The sequence below is a fragment of the Rhamphochromis longiceps genome, linkage group LG14 (assembly GCF_057381845.1).
Source record: "Rhamphochromis longiceps isolate RC_006_pf linkage group LG14, R_longiceps_female_GT1.1, whole genome shotgun sequence".
Taxonomy (NCBI): domain Eukaryota; kingdom Metazoa; phylum Chordata; class Actinopteri; order Cichliformes; family Cichlidae; genus Rhamphochromis; species Rhamphochromis longiceps.
In genome coordinates, this window is record NC_140570.1 from 17,667,932 (window position 1) to 17,686,161 (window position 18,230).

Consider the following 18,230-nt stretch of genomic DNA (forward strand, 5'->3'; position numbering starts at 1 on the left):
GAACAAGTAAGAGTGAATAAAAATGAAATGGAAAGGAAAATAAGAGAAACAAACAAAATGGCAGATTGCAGTTGCAAAAACAACAGCACAGCACTGATTTGTAGAAAATCCGTGGCGCCATGGTGGAAATATGAAATAATAAGTTGCTAGAAAAGAAAAAGAAGAGTAAAGAGAGTAAAGAGAGAGGTAGAGGAAGAAAGCAGCTGGACGCCAATGGGACAGTAAGGGGAGATGATCAAAAGGTGCAAAATTTTTGCTAAATTTTAATATGTACAGTGTAGAAACACAGCACGAGTCGGCATCATGATCTCTGCGAACACTGCCAAATAAAATGGAGGGAAGGAAGGATGAAGATGAGATGAGGAATGGGTAGATGCCAGAGCTGTCAGAGATGTGCACTGCTTGCTCCGTCACAGCGCAGCCATGTGCAGCCCTAAGCTGCTCTCCACAGATTGGGAGGGTGCTGACATTGCTTCTCACCACCCAGCTGAGTTGTGCTCTATAATTACGTGTGTATTATGCATGTATGTTTGAATTTAAGGAGTGTGGTGTGTGTGTGTGTGTGTGTGTGTGTGTGTGTGGGGGGGGGGGGGGGGGGGTTTAGGCAAGGTCAAAATCCAAGTTCCAACTCACAGTTAAAAGTAAAAACTTTTCATTCAAAATTTCTGGCAGTTATCAGCCCTTGTTGTTATATTTTCTTAAGCCAATCATTAGTTTGCTGACAAGAATTACAGTCAACTGAAGAAAACTGACTCACTGAGTAGTGCGGTGCATTCAAATTAGCTCAGCACCTGTACACAGTCGGTGCTGTTGTTTCGCGGCACACGAATTCATGTCATTTCTTCTCCTTCTGTTCAAATGCTGAGAAGGAAAAAAAAAACCCAACAAAAAAACCAAACATCCTACATGCAGCCTGTCTGCCATAATCGCACACCTGCTCACTGCCTCTGATACCATAGATGTAGTTATTGTCCCATCTCATGTTGCAGAAAAGGCAGTGTAATGTGAATGTTACAGTCAAGTTTTCTCCCAGAATGACTGCCGTTTAGGACACCTTATCTCTCATTATACTACTGAGATGCTTGGCTAGGCTTAAATTACCTTTTGTAAAAGACAAATCGGTTACTTACAAGGAAATCTGCAAAGAATTTAATAAGGGTTCCTCAAAATGTGGCTCAAACAGCAGTATCCGGTAAAAAGGATACTGATATGGCTGACTTCGGTGACTGTAACTTTAACCTTTAATGAAAAAACGAAGAATCAAAATCTTAATAAAAGAAAGATCACGTGCAACTAATACAGAAAATACAGGTCTTCTATATAAGCTTTTACTTGCCCTTGGACTTACTGAAACATACTTCAAAGGCAGCACTTGAAGCTAAAATGCACATTAATAAACTATTTGTGATAATTTGTGTTTTTTTAGGACGAAAACTTCTAATTCTATAGTAGCTTTCTTGTCTTTTCTTTTCTTTTTTTTTAGCCCTGCCCTCAAAGTTCATTTCCATTACTAAAAAGATGGCAGTGTGATCCTTGAGAAATAATGAATTCAGACTTATCCACAGAAATGGCTGATTCAGCTTTGGCAGTTGAAAACAACAATAACAAAAGATACCCTTGGGCTTTTGTGTACATGAATATTGTTGCTGAAGCATGCGCCCAAAACATTAACAATGCAGGAAAGGGAAAACAAATATCTTGCACACAATGGTTCATTCAAATGGCGTGCTATCAATTATGTTTGTCAGACGACCAGCGTAATATTGTATTTATGAATGCTTTTCATTTCCAAAGATCTTCTGCGGGGGCTTTGAATTTCAACCGCTGCACCAACTGCACATTGGTTCTTCCAGAAGTCAATCAACCACATATGGTTTAATTGTAAATGTAAATGTTGAAATGCTGATGCGCAAATATGCAAGATTAATAACAGAGCTTATATTAGGAGAAAAAAGGTCAAAAATGTATCTTATTGCACAATCAGACAACTATTTAAGTGTAACTAGATAAACCGTACAATAAAGGGTTGCCACAATACTCACATTTCAAACTTGATACCAGCACTTGGAAAGATATTCAGTACTATTATCAACACATGCAAAAAACAGAAAAGGCAAAACAGATGTGAAGAATACCAATCCTTGCACGGCTCTATAGCCATGTTAATTTCCTGTGCTTTTGGTGGCTTGCCACCATGTTTTTGTTGCCGATCAAATAGAGCTGTTAAGGTAGGCTGTTGCATTTTCTGTCTAGCTGCTGGTAGACTATTCTCTGCTTCAATCTGTTACATTAAAAGAAACACAGCACCCCAGTCTTTCTTCATAAAGGTCGGGGTGCCAGTCTTGAAGCTGCTTCGCTGAGTCTGTTGCGCTACTGTTTGAGTGCTCAGCTGATAGTGAGAGGAGGGGCTCTGTGCCTGCCTGTCTGCACCACTGCTGTGTGAAGCTGTGTGTCAGCTGGAGGAGGCGACGGCAGCAGCACTGGTATCAATACTGTTACAAATGAGTATGTGATCCCATAGTTCTTTTCAGTATCCGTTTAGCATCTGAGTACCAATTTTTTGACATTATTCGGTACATATGATACATAATAAACAAAAGTTAAGAACTGTGATATCCAGAGACACCGGTGTTACACAACAAGTGATGCAACATTTCTGAATGGGGGGGATTATTGTCTACTACACAAAAAGCTTTGTAACTCTTTTTTATTTCCTCCAGATAACGTCGACATCTTAAAAAAATCTCCTGTTTTTATATTCATGCTTCAAGCCAAAAAATAATCTCATCAAGGTTAATGGATGATCAAAAAAAATACTTGAGAATAGCCGGTGATGATAAATGAAAAATATTGGGCCTAATGGCCAGGCATTTTTTTTTTTTTTTAATCTTTTGAGTTTATCTTTAGTAAATTTTAATTAACAGCCAACAGTGAACAGTGTACCAAAAGCTCTCTGTTTGAGTTTACAAATTAACTGTGTCCTTTTAAGACAGGATTCAAAATTAAGAGAACTAACTAATTAAAGGAATTCAAGGCTGTCCATTAAGTAGGAAGGATTCATTAAGTGACTGGGGAAAAAAGGAGTGAGTAAATGCAGATGGTGACAAAAAATCCCACTTAAAATAAAGACTAAAATGTCTGTCAATAAATGGCACTACAATTCATTAAAAGCATATTTCTTTTGTGTAAAGAATTACCACAATCCAGTTAATTTAAAATCAACCAAACACCTTAGATAAGTTTTTCAGCCAAAGACCTTAATCAAACAACAGTGATCCCACTTCCTTTCATTCCACCGGTCTCCAACCAAAGGTAGAAAGATTAGAGCAAAGGTCTGGAGAGGTGCCAACTAGCTGCAAGGGATATAATTAGCCTCAGGGGTCTTTTTTGGACCTGAAACCCTCCATTCTCTTCCTTCATGACTAATTCACAAGACCTTGATTCTCCTTTGGCATCTGAGAGTAAGCCTGCAAGCCATGCAAACTCTTATCCATTTAGTTGCCAAAGCTTTTCGATGAAGGGACTTCATTACCGTTTATAAATGTTGATGTAGTCAGTCTTTTTTAACTTCCTAACTCTTCCTTACTCTTTCCCATTTAATTATTGGCTGAAATGAATAAGAGTGAAGTAAAGGCTTTCGCTCCGTTTTCTAGTGAATGGGTGGGTTGTTTACACGTGTATTTTTTACAAGGCCAAACTCAGTGAAAAGAAAAGAGAAAAAAAGACAGAAAATTTGAAACATTCAACTTTATTCTTTAGCAGCATGAATATTCGTGTTCTGTGTTTCCAAAGATATCAAAGTTAAGTGTTGAGAAGTTACTCTGACATGGCACATGGATGTATATGGGCTGAAACTGAATTATAAAAGATGGAGAGGAGAGCTTTAGATTTATTCTGCTGTCAATTTGGAAATGGAAGACTTTGTGTGTGCGTGTGTGTGTGTGTGCACTGGTGGGTGTGAGGATGCATTTAAGCATAATGCATATATGCCTATGTGCCGTATTTGTGTCTGTGTGCGCGCATATAGGCATGTGTGTGGCCGTAGCTGCTTTCCAAGTTGATAGACACACTCTGTCACCGCTGGCAAGTAATTGACAGCTAGGAGTTTGCAGTGACACAGGCCTTGCATATATTTCCTCCATTACCTTGTGTGTAGATCAGCCTGGAGTTCTCCCTGGCAGCGCATTGTGGAGTCATTGAGCTTGGCAGGGGATTAAACAAACACCTACCATTCAGGCTCATGGGGAGGTATGATAAACTCTCTCACTCTCAATAAATCAAATACGAATAAAGGTGTTCCCTTTCTCGTAGCTTATTAGCTAAGATAATACAGTTCACCCAAATGCTGTACTTCCTTGTTGCCGTGTGATGCTTACGGTTGAAATTTCAGGGTTAGTAAATAGTGCTTTATTGCTTTAATTTACTTGGAATATGCCAAGATTTGACCACATGGAGTACAGTGGGGGGTGAAATAAAACTGAAAGTAGAAAAATATTTGCATCCACTGCTTATGGCAATTGTGTGCTCCCATATGAGCATCCTTTCACTGAAGGCAGCTTTTACCTAGAAAATTTCCAAGGCCACTAAGGCTAAACAAAGTGGTGTTTAGAATCATATTAAAGAAATAAGACATAATCATAAAGAAAAGCTGGCAGCACAAGAATATTAAAAGTAATGCATTTTTTTAAAAGAAAAAAGAGAAAAAAATGGTAAATTAAAAACAAATACAAATTAATAAAGATTATAAAGGAAGAGAAGGAAGAAATGATAAAACACTATAAAAGACACCAAACAAATAACTCAAAGTGGAAGCAAAGAGAAAGCCAGCGTATAAAAATATGTCTTTAGAGGGATTTAAAAGGCGATAAAGAGCTCGCCAATCTGATCTCCTCACTGAGGTTGTTCCAAAGAGTGGATGCCCTGATAGAAAAGGCTCAGTCACCCTTGGTCCTCAGCCGAGATTGTGGGATGGCCAGCGCAGCCTTGGCTGAGAACCTCAGGTTACGACCGGGCGCACACAGCGTCAGAAGATCTGAGACATACTTTGGTGTGAGCCCAGAGCTGGCCTTGAAAAACATTATTAAAATCTTAAGATCAGTTAATATTAATAGGTAACCAATAAAACTATTTATTTATTTATTTTAGTTTTGTGTCTGACTGCTGCACATGGACAAGCTTGACAATGTTGATTCAGACATGTATAAAAATGTATTATAGTTTAATTGTAATATTAGCATGTATAACTGCCTCTAGATTTCATTTGGTTACAATTTGATTGTAGAGCAACAACCTTTTTCAAACACAGGGAAGAAAGGGAAGTTTAGACATGGGTCCCAGCCTTGTGTGAACATAAAGTGATTTGGCTGAAATTTGTCAGAGATTATTTTTTATACATTCAACTTATAGCATTGTATTTATATAATTAATAATTATTAGTAATTAAGATATTATCATTATTATTTTTGAATAAGTCAGTGATCATTTTAACATATGGTGTGTTAAGATTCACAATTGAGGAGGGAGAGTACAAACCACTCTTGGTCCAGAAGCTCTTTGGTCAAACAATGATTTTAATGAACACACGTGTGGGAAGACACTCTGTACGCAGACAGCCAGTAGTCCTCGACTTAATCAAAGCATGAACAGATATTTTATAGCATCAGGGTTTGATTTACTGACGCCCCTTCATGCGTCACAGATACATTTTATACATAGATTTATACAAGATGATCTTCTGGCTTTTACCCCAGAAGATCATCTTCTATTTTCATGGCTGGCCCTTCCTGTCTACCTTTCAGTTCTTGTCTTGTTCCTCTTTCTTGCCGAGACAACAAGGAACGGTTCCTCTTTTACCGAGACACTTTTGTAGTTACAACCAGACATGAGTAACCTCTTCTCTAACTAATGTGTGTGTGTGTGTGTGTGTGTGTGTTGACCTCACATGCTCTCTGTGTCACCTGTTGCACTTCTGACCTTTCACCAGAACGGAGGCTCACTGAGACTATGTGTATGTCTTCTACTAAATAAATGTTTTAACCAAGAACCTCTACTAAAACCTTAATATAAAATGATCTGATATATAAGTGTTTTGTAAGCATGTATTGCAATTCCTTCTATGTTCTAGTTTTCCCTCAGCATGGATCATCTAGACACTCTCACTAGATGAAGCTTAAGACCTTTAAAGAACCTGAACATCAACTCAAATAAGCACAGATATGCAATATGTATAAAATAGTTATAACTGCACCTGGAATACAAAGTTAATTTAATACCTGTATGCATAAAACCTTAAAGCCTTCTTAAAGCTATCTGTTACATTGTTAAAGCCTCGTCTTAGCCTGCTGCTCAAAATAACTTCCTGCTTTCACTTCTGCATACAACTTCCTGTCAGCCTGCAACTCAGTCTTTCTGAAAGAGACACTGTTTAACCCCTGAATGCAATATAAACTCCAGATTATATTATTAATGCAATGGTAATGATGACAATTATTTAACAATAGCAGTAAAATAATTTCCCTGCTCCACAGGTGCCACTAAAAAAAGAAATAAAATATAAAACACAACTTCCCAAAAAAAACCAAAAAAATCCAAGAAAAACCAAAACACCCAAAACATCTTTACTTTGTCTCTGTAAACACAAATCCACAGAGCTAGAGAGTCGGTCCTTAAAAGCCTGCTTGTGGAAAAAATGATGAGGGGAAAAAAACTTTTAGCCTTGAGTAGCATGCTATCCCTGGCTCACTTGGTTCTCCGTCGCTGAACGTCTGCCTGAACCATGCACACAGTGAAAATACTGCCCAAAACAGCACAACCATAAAACACAGCAAAATCTGTTTTTTTTTTCTTTTTGTTTTGTTTTATTTAAACAACTGAAAAATTGCCAAACAGCAGATGGAGCTCCTCTATTGGTCACAAGTTATTTTGGAGCATTTTTACTTCTTTCCAGTTGTTGAGTGCAGCAGAGCCCATGCCAGATGTTAACAAGCCAGCTAGCTAGCATTACCCAGCATGGTCTTCAGTGGTGCCATTTTTACAAATAGGGATTTATTAGTTTTTGGACTAATTTATGCCTCAACCGAATACTGTGTTCCAGTAATGTGTTGAAAAGAGCCGTGGATTACTAATTGTTCCAAAAAGTTGAATCAACCTTTTGGGGATTTTCTTACCTAGATGATTGAGCATGCATCAAAACATTACCAATTGTTATTATATATTAATAAGTGAGTGATTAAAACTGTGACTGAGTTAATATAGACCTTTTTCTCCATACTCTAGACCAGGGGTCTCAAACTTAAATGAGCTGTGGGCCACTGCTGGCACTGTCATCTCATTGGAGGCCCTCTTTAGTGTTCAAGTAGTACCAAAAAAACAAACAAACAAACAAACAAACAAACAAACAAACAAACAAACAAACAAACAAACAAACAAACAACCACAAATATATCTGAAAATGTAGTGTTTTGTTTGTGTTTTTACATTTCAATTATTGTTTAACAACACAAAACTACAAACGTGAACGCAATTTTTTTTCTCACTCTTAACTGAAGCCTTTCATTGAACTACCAAATAAACAAGTTGTTACTCTCTTTCTGGCCGGACACGTGGCAGCACCTCTGCTATCATTTTGTTCGTATTTAACAAAATAAAAATGCAGACATAAGTGTACACATTAGCTAACTAACACAACCAATCCCTCAACATGTTTGCACTCTCTGCTCATATTAAATCATTTGTTGCTTTTTAAAGAACTTATTTTAACACTGCACTCGACAACAAACACGTCTACCCTAACAAAAAAGTAACTTCAAGGGCCAAATCGCATTATATTTCTTCACGTCAATATACGGCCCGCACTAGTTGTGATGTGGGCCGCAAGTGGCCCCCGGGCCACGAGTTTGAGATTCCTGCTCTAGACTGTAGAACCTTTCAGTGGGAGGCCAGTGTTATGATTCAATAAAGTTGCTTGAAAAGCCAAAGTGGAAGTTTAATGTAGGAGAATCATGCATTAAAATGGGTTTTGCGTCCAGCAATAACATCTTGAATTGCCTGTCGGGCTTTTTTTCTTTTTCCCCTAATGTCCCCTGAGTGTGAGGTCTGATTGCAAAGTTTCTAAGAAAGTCTCGATGTTAGAGCATCTGAACTTTCAAAGATGTAAGCATGCACCCTAAAAAGGAAAGCAGTAGATGATGGGAAAAGTGCAGTCACACCAGACATTTTAAACTCTGAAGAAGTATCCATAATTATTCACTTATATCCATTTGCAGGGAGGGGGCTTGTGCTGCCAGAGAAACATTATGCTGCAATTTGTCTCCCCCTCTCTCATTTTCTCTTTCTGTTTTCTCCCCTACAAAATCGTTAGTTTCACTTTTCATTAGGCTGGATCAATATGGCGGATGAGTTGCTAGTGGTGAGGAGCGGGCATCCGACATCCCACAAATTCCCCACTCTTTTCACTCATTCCTTCCTTCGCTCTCTTGCTCTGCCACCGACTTGAGTTATCTATTCAGCACTCACCTACTGAGGAAGGTTAAGGGAAGAACGCTTGAAAGACCCAGGTAAGAGACGTGAGCCAGAGGTTGGACTAGAGCTACCCAATAAGGCAGAAATGAAAACACTGAATGATAACCCAATAAAGTTTAATTAAGAGCCTGTCACCTCTCAAGCTTATGGTAATAATGGAAATGAAGGCTGCATGCTGAGGAAGGAAATTAAAGTGGAAATAAGGTTCTGTAAAAGTTTCGTCATATTGACACCGTCTGCCAAATGGGAAAAAGTTATCACGGATTCCTGATTCCCTTTCAAAAGCTTAAATAAAGGATCTTTTCTGTTCAAGATTTGCAACATCATTTTTTATCATGTTTTGGAAAACATCACATGAAATATCAGTTTTGAGTTGTTGCTGGAAAGTGGGAAGAAAAAAAACAACCCTAAAACCTTTTTAAGCATTGAATTTGTTAGTGTTGCTTTGAGCTCTGGTGGTGCTTCTATCCAGTGCTCAAGAATACTGGGATTTAATACATGTATACTGTTATTACACTATTGTATCAAATAATTGGAACAAAGGTGTTTACTTTGTTCTACACATTTCCCTAAGTTAAGAACTGATAGTTGACAGATTAAAAAGAGAGAAGCCAGTGCTTTTTTTTGCTTTTTTTCCACAAGCCATTTGCAATCCGGTGATTGGAGCCTGCTGGCACTGGTACAGTGGGTTTGTTTGGAGTTGCCGTGTGCTCAGTGTTGACTTACCCAGAACAGTGAGGCGGGCAGGACGGGACCTCATGGCAGCCTGAACTGCCTGGCACTCAAACACTGCATCATCCGTCAGTTCAATACGCTGGATTCGCAAATGATGCTCCCCTGAACCATGGTCGCCAATCACTGTGTAACGAGGGTAGCCTGCAGTGCAAACACATTTGTCCATTTGAAAATGAAAATACTGTGCACTCGCCAAAAGCAAGATGATAAAATGATTATTTTTTAAAGCTTTTAATAACAAAATCATTTTGTAAAAAAAAGGAAGAAAAAAGAAAATGCTGCTTCGTTACCTTTCACAGTTCAGCCATTTACATATTAACTTTAACTGAGCTGCAAAAGCATGTAATTTAGATAACAGAGAAACTGATTTTACAATGACTTTATAGGTGAACTTAGCTTGAATGTTAATTTGTTACTTTACTCACAATGCATTTTCATACATGTCCATGTTTTTACAGCACTCCTGCCAATTTTAAGGAGTAGCTGTAGCATTCAGGATAATGATTTTTCTTTTTTTTTACTTCAGCTATAAACAGGAATTAGTTTGACTTGTTCCAGCAAAGCTTTCTGAAATGATTTACAGCTTAATAAGGGAAGAATGGAGAACAACATCCAAGAGACATGGACATTTTGCACAAGTCAAGAGAGATGGTTTCAAAGAAATCGCCCTCAACTATTATCGAAATGTGCACTGCGAGTTTTTAGCGGCACGCGTCCCTCGATGGGGTTAGATGAGCAAGAAGAATAATGAGTTTAACTGGGCGGCTCTGTGGGGTATTCCGCATGCTTTTGGATTTGCTCGTTTCCTAAGATAGATTCTCTTTATTTTTCATGCTCCATATTTTTAATTACTGTGGATACAGTGCTTGGAAAACACGGGGAATGTGTGTTTATACAAATTAAACTCCCACAAATGCGAGTAACTTCCAGCTGAGAACTGCTTTTTCCTCCAGTAGCGCTTATAGAAATATCATTGATGAACCTTGAGGAGTGAATTGGAGAGTTTTACAGGGGAACAACGGCACTCCAAACATTGTGTATTGCAACAGGAAACTTCACACTTTCTGCTCACATACTCAGAATTTTTGTTCCAAAAAAAATACGTTTTGGTTTCTTACCAAAAGATTTTTGGGAACAAAATATGGATTTTCCGATAACAACCACCTTATAAGTTAAGTTCACTTCAGCGATCCCTCAGAATCACTATAAAGGGTTTGCTCTCTGATTATATGTTTTACTAACCACAGGGAACATAACAGACTGGGCAGCTTTATAACAGCTTTTAAGTCCTTGAATTTGTCTAGTGCAAAAGCCCATCGTATGCTCAAAGTCCAATTACTGATGGTTGCTTCATTGAATCCAGTAGCCTTTAATACAGCATGAAGTGGGCCTCATTATATGCTGGTGGGGTGAGTTACAGCCGATTAAACTACTCTCTGCATTTCATCTTCCAACATGTAGCTTTTAATCTTGTGGGCCTATACACTGGGAAGAACAAAGGACAAAAAAATGCCTAAGTATAAGCAGTACAACCAGGCAGAGGACACAGGAGAAGTTTAAAGACGTGGCACGCTAACCAAGATGACCAAAATGCCACCAGCTACTGTTCTGAGGGAATACTTAGAATGCAGTTGATAAATGTCTTTTTTCTTTCAGTTTCATATGGAGGAATGGCAGTAAAAAAAAATGCTGTACATACAGTTAACACAGGCCCAATCACAAGTAAAAGCTCCCGTGAATAGTATTAATAACCACTGCCTGAAAAGGCGCTTTCTACTTTTCCACACTCAGGAAAAAAATTGTAAAAAAAACAGAAGCTTAAATGAAAGGATGCACCATTATGTTCACAAGGTCACCCAGAGACCCATTTTGCTTCAGTTTTATGTTCACTGATGAGATTCAAAGCAATAGTGCCATTTTGGATCACAAGGGTAATGATCATTGCGCAAATCTGAATTATGTGACCTTGAGTTGACTGCAGACTACACAGCCGAGCCTTAACTGCACCCGGGAAACAAGATGCACTTCACAACTTCGCTTTGCTGGTCTTAATTGTGGCAAGGTACGAGGCATGCAAATTTCTGTTACGCAAACAGATGATCTTGCCAATTACCTCATCTGTGCCTCTGGCAAACTAAGAATAATTTCGCTATGTGAGGACATGGCTCCGTTCCAGTTTCATCTCCATGCATCAGCCGAATCCGAAAGGAATACAATTTGCATTTGCCGTGGATAGTAAATGACAAGAATGTGTCTAATTTCCAAACAGTATAAACATGCTGAAATGTGTTTTTGTCATCTCATAAGCACCTTGATCATGTATTTTGCCAATGTGACTGAAGTTATACTGACACACATGAAGACTGATCACCTCGGCACATGTGACGCGGGTCATTGATCTTAGATCTCGGGGAATTTCAAAGACACCGCGCGTTACCCAAAGCAAACAATGTAAAATAGGCCCATTAAGGAGTAATGAATCCATCAGAGGAGAATGGATTTGTCTTCGGGCCGAATCAATGGTGACCATGCGCGTGCGTGTGTGCGTGTAACTATACAGAGACTTGAGGCGTGGCCTAGTGATTTATGGCGTTTACCTAGAGCACATTTCACACAGTGTAAGCACTGGGGGATAGAGAAAGGTTTTGCTGCATCTGTGAACAGATGACCGGAGTGTTCAATTTGATCTCATGAGAGGCAGGAGTAGCACCTGCTCGCATCTACAGGTCTGCCATCAGTCTCTTCTCAAGAAAGCGTCCTCCTGGAGTATATCCACAAGTGCATGGCAAAATGTATATAAACACTTCCCCGTCCATCTCGCTCTGCGTGCACACCGGGAGAATTCACTTATAGCCGCTCTGCCCATTGTCGCCGTCAAATTGTGCAGCAGTTACATATTCATGGCATTGACTGGCGTGTGGAGCTGCTGTGGGGCTACTTCACTTTTCTTTAATTAGAGTGGAAAAGCATGGCACAAAAGGGAATGAAGAGGAAATTCAGGGACAGATAGGAATCATTGGCTTTTGTGCTATGATTTCTCGCACTGAATGGTGAAAGAGTTCTCTCAGTTTAATCACTGCTTCTGTGAATGGAAACAGGTCCCAGGCGGAGCACGCTGCCAACGCAGCTTCTTTCTATGAATACCCAAGCAGACCTATATTATTGAAATGCTCCATGCAACATTTGATTCGTCGCACTTTTTATGTATACAGCTGCCAATTTCCTTTCTTTGTGTACATCTTGCAATGATGTACCATCACTCGTTTACGTCTGCATGCGTTACTTGTTTAGGTAGGCAGGAGCAGCAAAAAAAAAAGAAAAAGAATAAAAAAGGGACAGCTGTGGAGTACTTTATTTTGAAAAAGTGTCATCTGCTTCAATAGGAGGCACTCAGCTCCTGTCCGTATCGCTGGGTTGATTTCAGCAACCTTTCCTCCCCCGACAGGAATCTATTCCTCCTTTATATGAAACTGTGCACATTTTTAAACTCTCAAACTCTACACATCGGACCTGATCATTCACCCAAACAACAGGAAGAAGAGAGCTGATGGAGAAGGTCAGAGTTTCTACATCCTGCCCGTGGCTGGGAAATTATTTACAGATGCGTTGTTAAAGAGTGATCTGCTGCAGTTCTCCTCGGTGTGACGACCCGACGTTCTCTCTTTCCTCTTTTCTCCACCTTACTCCGACTTTGCCCATTCTTGAAATGAGATTTCATCTTGATCGTCTTGTCTTGTTAAATCAATAAAATAGAAGAGGATAAACATCTCTGCTCCACTCTGACCCTAAATAAAATTGTGCTCCCTCTTACTCCCTCTCTCTTCCATTCTATCTCCAGCAATCATAAGTACTTTCCCTGTCTGCCTCCTTTTCCTCCAAAGAAGACTGTGGGACTATTGTTTACAGCTACCTCTCAGCCTCCCCTGTGCCTGATAAGGACCTGAAGAGAGAATAAGATGGCTTTACTGGGGCTCTGTCAGCCACTGAGGTTTAATTACAAACCGCGCTGGTGACAGGAAAAGGCCTTTAAAGAGCGTTTGCTAAAGGTCAGAGGGTAGAGGACCTCAAATCTGTAGAGCAATACATATTTAATCGCCGGTGATCACGAGAGACATTTGTGTTTTGAAAATGGCCACAGTTGGATATTGTGACACTGTGCCGCGAATCGCAATTAACTCCGATTTCTCAGTGGTCACAGAGCAGACGTGCACGAGGTAAATTAGACAGCTCTAAAATAAAGACTGTGCCCTCTGAACGGATAATTGGAGGTGAGCTTCCCTCCCTCCAAGACATCTACAGGAAGCGGTGCCTGAGGAAAGCGGGGAGGATCATCAAGGACTCCAGTCACCCCAGCCATAAACTGTTCAGACTGCTTCCATCAGGAAGGAGGTTCTGCAGCATCCGGTCCCGAACCAGCAGACTGAGAGACAGCTTTTTCCATCAGGCCATCAGACTGCTGAACACGTCATAGACACCTCAGCTTCACTACTGGAACTTCAACATTATGCACTCCACACTGTATATAAATGCCACTTGTTTTGCACATATTCAACTCTGTATATTTTATATATTTTATTATTATTATTATTATTATTATTATTATTATTTTATTTTATTTTTTTACTATTTAATTTGTAAAAATGTGTATACACACACACACACACACACACACACACACACACACACACACACACACACACACACACACACACGTAGGAAAATATTTAGTATACACATCCAGAAATGCATACACTATTATATATTGTACATATATTTATTAGTTTCAGGTTGGCCATTCTTGTATTTTGCTCGTTTGTGTTGTTGTGTTTGCACATCTCTGTTGCTTGTGGGGCTCGCACACAAGAATTTCACTCGCATGTGCTGTGCCAGTGTGCCTGCACATGTGATGTGACAATAAAAAGTGATTTGATTTGATTTGATTTGATTTGATTTAAAGAGTAATGCATACGGAGCCCTGCGTAAACATTCAAATGAATGTTTCGTGAGAATTTTATGAACCTTTCAATAAATAATGCAACAGCGACATGGTGTTGCAGGGTTTTCTTATCCAGCAGCTTTTGCGCTTCAAAAGGTTGTTCAGGTTTATTGAAAGGAGCGATGCGTTTCCTTGAAATTCATCAAGGTCGCCAGCACACAAAGCTTTGATTGGTTTGACAACAGGCTACTAAGTGACAGTGCAGTAGTCACTTTTGCACTAAATTAAACAATTAAGACAATTATGCACGAGGTGCAGTGTAATTAGAGGACACCAGGTACTCTTCAAAAAGCCATTTAGAAGCCTGAAGCACCAACAAAGACCAGGGCAACAACTCATTTCGTGCTGCAGTTGGTTTGAAACTATGAAAGATTCAACTTTGCATGTAACAGAGTGACATAAATGAGTTCTTTTTGCTCGTTCATGTTGAGTGATACAATTAGTGCACTTGCAATTCTTGATTGATGAAACACACTATTAGGGGCCCTGCTTTATCTCTCTGTGGATTCATGTATTTGGCAAAGGGTAACTTGTTGACACGTGTGGACTTGAGATGACAAAAAGCAGCCATTTGAATATGACAGTTATATTAGAGGGTATAATTAATAGATGAAACAGAGGGCAACACAGAAATCCAGGGTAACATGCTCAAGGGAGGTAGATGCTTACCAGAGAGGTCTCTGCCCACACCCAGCGCCAAGCCGTTTTTGATCCACAGGACGACGCCGTGATAGCCGGGGATACTGCACGGTAATGTCACAGGTTGGCCTGCCACCACCACCAGGTCCTGTGGCTGCTGGGAAAACATGGCCACTGTCCCTTAAAAAGCAAAAGAAAGAAAGGCAAAAAAGAAGGGGGATGGTTTAACCGTAAGCAGATTAAATCACTGCGCTATTTTTAATGTAAGCTAGTAAAGTGAAGAGGGCAAGAAAATGTTTACATCAAAAAAAAGAAGGAAAGAGAGATGTTTTTATAAGCACCTGCTTTCAGCGCGCAAAATACCGAGTGAAGAGAGAGGAAGGCGTGCGGAATCACGTTGAAAGAAGCCTAAAGGGTGATATACAAATGTGGCACATCCTTTCAGTATTCATGATACTGAGGCAAGATACCGCGCATGCATCAGAGGTGTCAGTGCAGCAACAGGACTGAAGCACAGGCTAAGAGACAGCCGTCACAGTTCGGCTTGGTTCATTTATGAAGGATGTCACCGTACAGATGGGCTGGGCCCGTACACACCACAGCAGATAACACAATCTTGTCTGCCAACACAGGCTTTAGTGGCATATATTAACTGAAGCTCACACCCATGTAGTCCAACTGTGTGCGACTACTATTAGATGCACTCCTCTACTGCACGTTCAAGCGGAAAGTAGTGAGTAGTGAACTCCATTAGAGGCAGAGTGTGTTAATGGGGAGGCTGTTGTGTGTGTGTGTATGTCGCACGGGGGTAGAAAGGGGGGGTCAGAATGGAGGGTACAAAGTGGTACTGATGTGTAGTTCAAAACACTGGCAGGCTGCCGATCAACTTAAGCCTACACACACTGACACACATTCATACAGACGCCCTCAGACTGTTTTGGGAGCACAAACCGCAGCAAAGGTTTGAAAAGTGTTACTTGCTCTCTCGCTTTACTCAGTTTTGTTCACAGCGCTGTCTTATTTTCAGACTTCTGAGTTCAATTGTTTGGATTTGATTTTTCTAGCCCTTTTCTCCATTAGTGTCCTGGTTTTCGAATGTGCTGGCAAAAAGCCGGCATATTTTACAGACTGCTGCTTTTTGGGGGGTTTTAACGCCGAAAGGGGCTCACGCACACTCACACATGGACATGTTAGTCACATACAAATAAAAAAAGCTGACAGAAGAGTAGCATGTAGTCAATTACGATGATAAACAGAGCAAAGACTGTGTGGGACGTTAAAGAGCGTTTTCATCTCGCATCTCTGCATCGCGCTGCTTTCTTATGCTCGCTTTTATATTCAAAAAGAATTATTTATCCTTCAAGATTTCAAACCACAAACAAAGGGAGGACTGCTGTCGTACAAGAAACAGATTTTGAATTCAACTGAGGAATCCTGCAATCTTTCTTTTCACTTTAGAGCTGAATTTCTATGATGGATAACTCGTTGAAATTGTACTTTTTCATATTCATTCTTGCTCTCGCCTATGTACCCTGTCAAGGAATACACAATGCAGTACAGGGTTGCCTTTCGATATCCATCTATCACTAGCGCCATAACCGGAAAAGAAATGAAAATAATAATTAATGTATTCTTTCTCAAAACACGGAATGGGTTTTTCATCATCTTTCGACTCAACATTTTCTCTCTGGATCACGAGGCCCTTTGAAAAAAGCATGTAAGCCATGTGAGCCATGTGAGCCATATGCATTGCCCTTCAGATCAAGACATCTTCATTCAGCCTTTGCTGTGTTTCCATGTGTGGAACTTATCTTAGTGTTATTTTGCTACCCATTGAACACACAGATGAAGGACCACAACTGAACAGATCTACTGTCTTGTTCAGAAAAACCATTGTTAACAAAGGACATCACTGAATCTGATGAGCTATGGCATTACTGTTAAACCGACAAACTCAAGTCAATCAATTTACCTTTGGAAGGCTGGAAGCACACATAAAGTCACTCTTTCTACACGTCCCGTATAATCACTCGTGTCTCACATCTGTGGATGTAAGAATGTGGATTAAAGATTAGCCATGTCAGTTTGTTTTGTACAAAGAATTTAAATCTAAGGACTAGTTTTCCTAGAACTGCTACATGCAAACATCTGTATCTGAAAACAGTCTCTTTAAAGGTGTCATCAAAGGTGTGACTGCGCACCTCTCTCCCACACATGAGGTATGTATGATATGCCACCCATTACCGGTAGACTTACTTGAAGTTGTGTCTTCACTGAAGCACACCACACATTTTGAGTGTTAACATCAGCTGTAGCGGAAAATATGCTCACTGTACTAGTGTGTTGCTTAATTGGGAAAATTTCCACAAACAGAATGCGTTGTTAAATGTGCTCCTGTGGCTGTTTGATAGAGTCTGCCTCCCGGCATCACATTTTAACACACTGTGTAATCCATTCATTTAGAATATGTGGGTATGTCAAAGATCTATGCAGATAGACTTCAGGAGGACTCCCACCATGAGTCTGTAATCAAATGTCTCTGCCGGTGTTGTAGAAGTCATAACCCAGAAAACTGAAAATCATCTTGCATATTGGAGAAATCTCCATAGTTGAATTCTAACTTCTCAGTTAGGCAACAAATTTGTCTTCTAACAGAAATGTTTCCAGGTGACACAAATAAGTTATGGCCCAGCCGGTGACTTTTGAAGTTGCTAACCACTCATCAGTGGTGTTGAAAAATGAGTTCTAAGTCCAGACATTCCCTAAAACATTACAAAGGGACATTTAGAAACTTAGAATATCCAGAAACTTTCCCAGGGGACACATTCACAGTGTGTTTCTGCATTTAATATTTGTCTGTTTGCCTCTGTGTATTTGAAGATTGATTAAAAATAATAATTAATGAGTTCTTTCTTAAAAAACAGAATAGGTTCTTCATCATCTTTCAACTCAACATTTTCTCTCTGGATCACGAGGCCCTTTATAAAAAGCATGCACGCTGTGAGACTTTATCAGTTGATTAAAACTGTTTCTTAAACTATCGAGCACTGAGCACCTTCGGTCACTGTGATTGGATGAGTTCTTGTGTACTCACCTTGAGCACTCAAAGTACAACATGTCTCTACTGCACACACATTAGTTCTATCTAACATTCGGACACATTCACACCCTGATGAAGGTTCAGTATCTTGTCCGAGGATACTTTGACATGCAGACTGGAGCAGCCAGGGAACGAAACACCAACCTTCTGTTTAGTGACAGACCCAAGAGTGACAGAAAGTTCATTTGAATTTCATTTAATGTAACTTAAGTTAAAAACTTAAGTTCATTTCAAAAGCAA

At 39.7% G+C, this 18,230-nt stretch overlaps 1 protein-coding gene across 9 annotated transcripts in view; it reads right to left on the reverse strand.

Moving 5' to 3' along the window:
• kirrel3b (kirre like nephrin family adhesion molecule 3b) overlaps positions 1 to 18,230 on the reverse strand; it is a 165,876-nt gene that overhangs the window by 49,335 nt on the left and 98,311 nt on the right. For all 9 annotated transcript variants that reach the window (XM_085379759.1, XM_085379755.1, XM_085379758.1 and 6 more), the window contains exons 3-4: positions 14,921 to 15,070; positions 9,247 to 9,396 (exon numbers count right to left, since the gene is read on the reverse strand). In XM_085379759.1, coding sequence (XP_085235885.1) covers positions 9,247 to 9,396; positions 14,921 to 15,070 — 300 coding nt within the window. The remainder of the gene's footprint in view (positions 1 to 9,246; positions 9,397 to 14,920; positions 15,071 to 18,230) is intronic.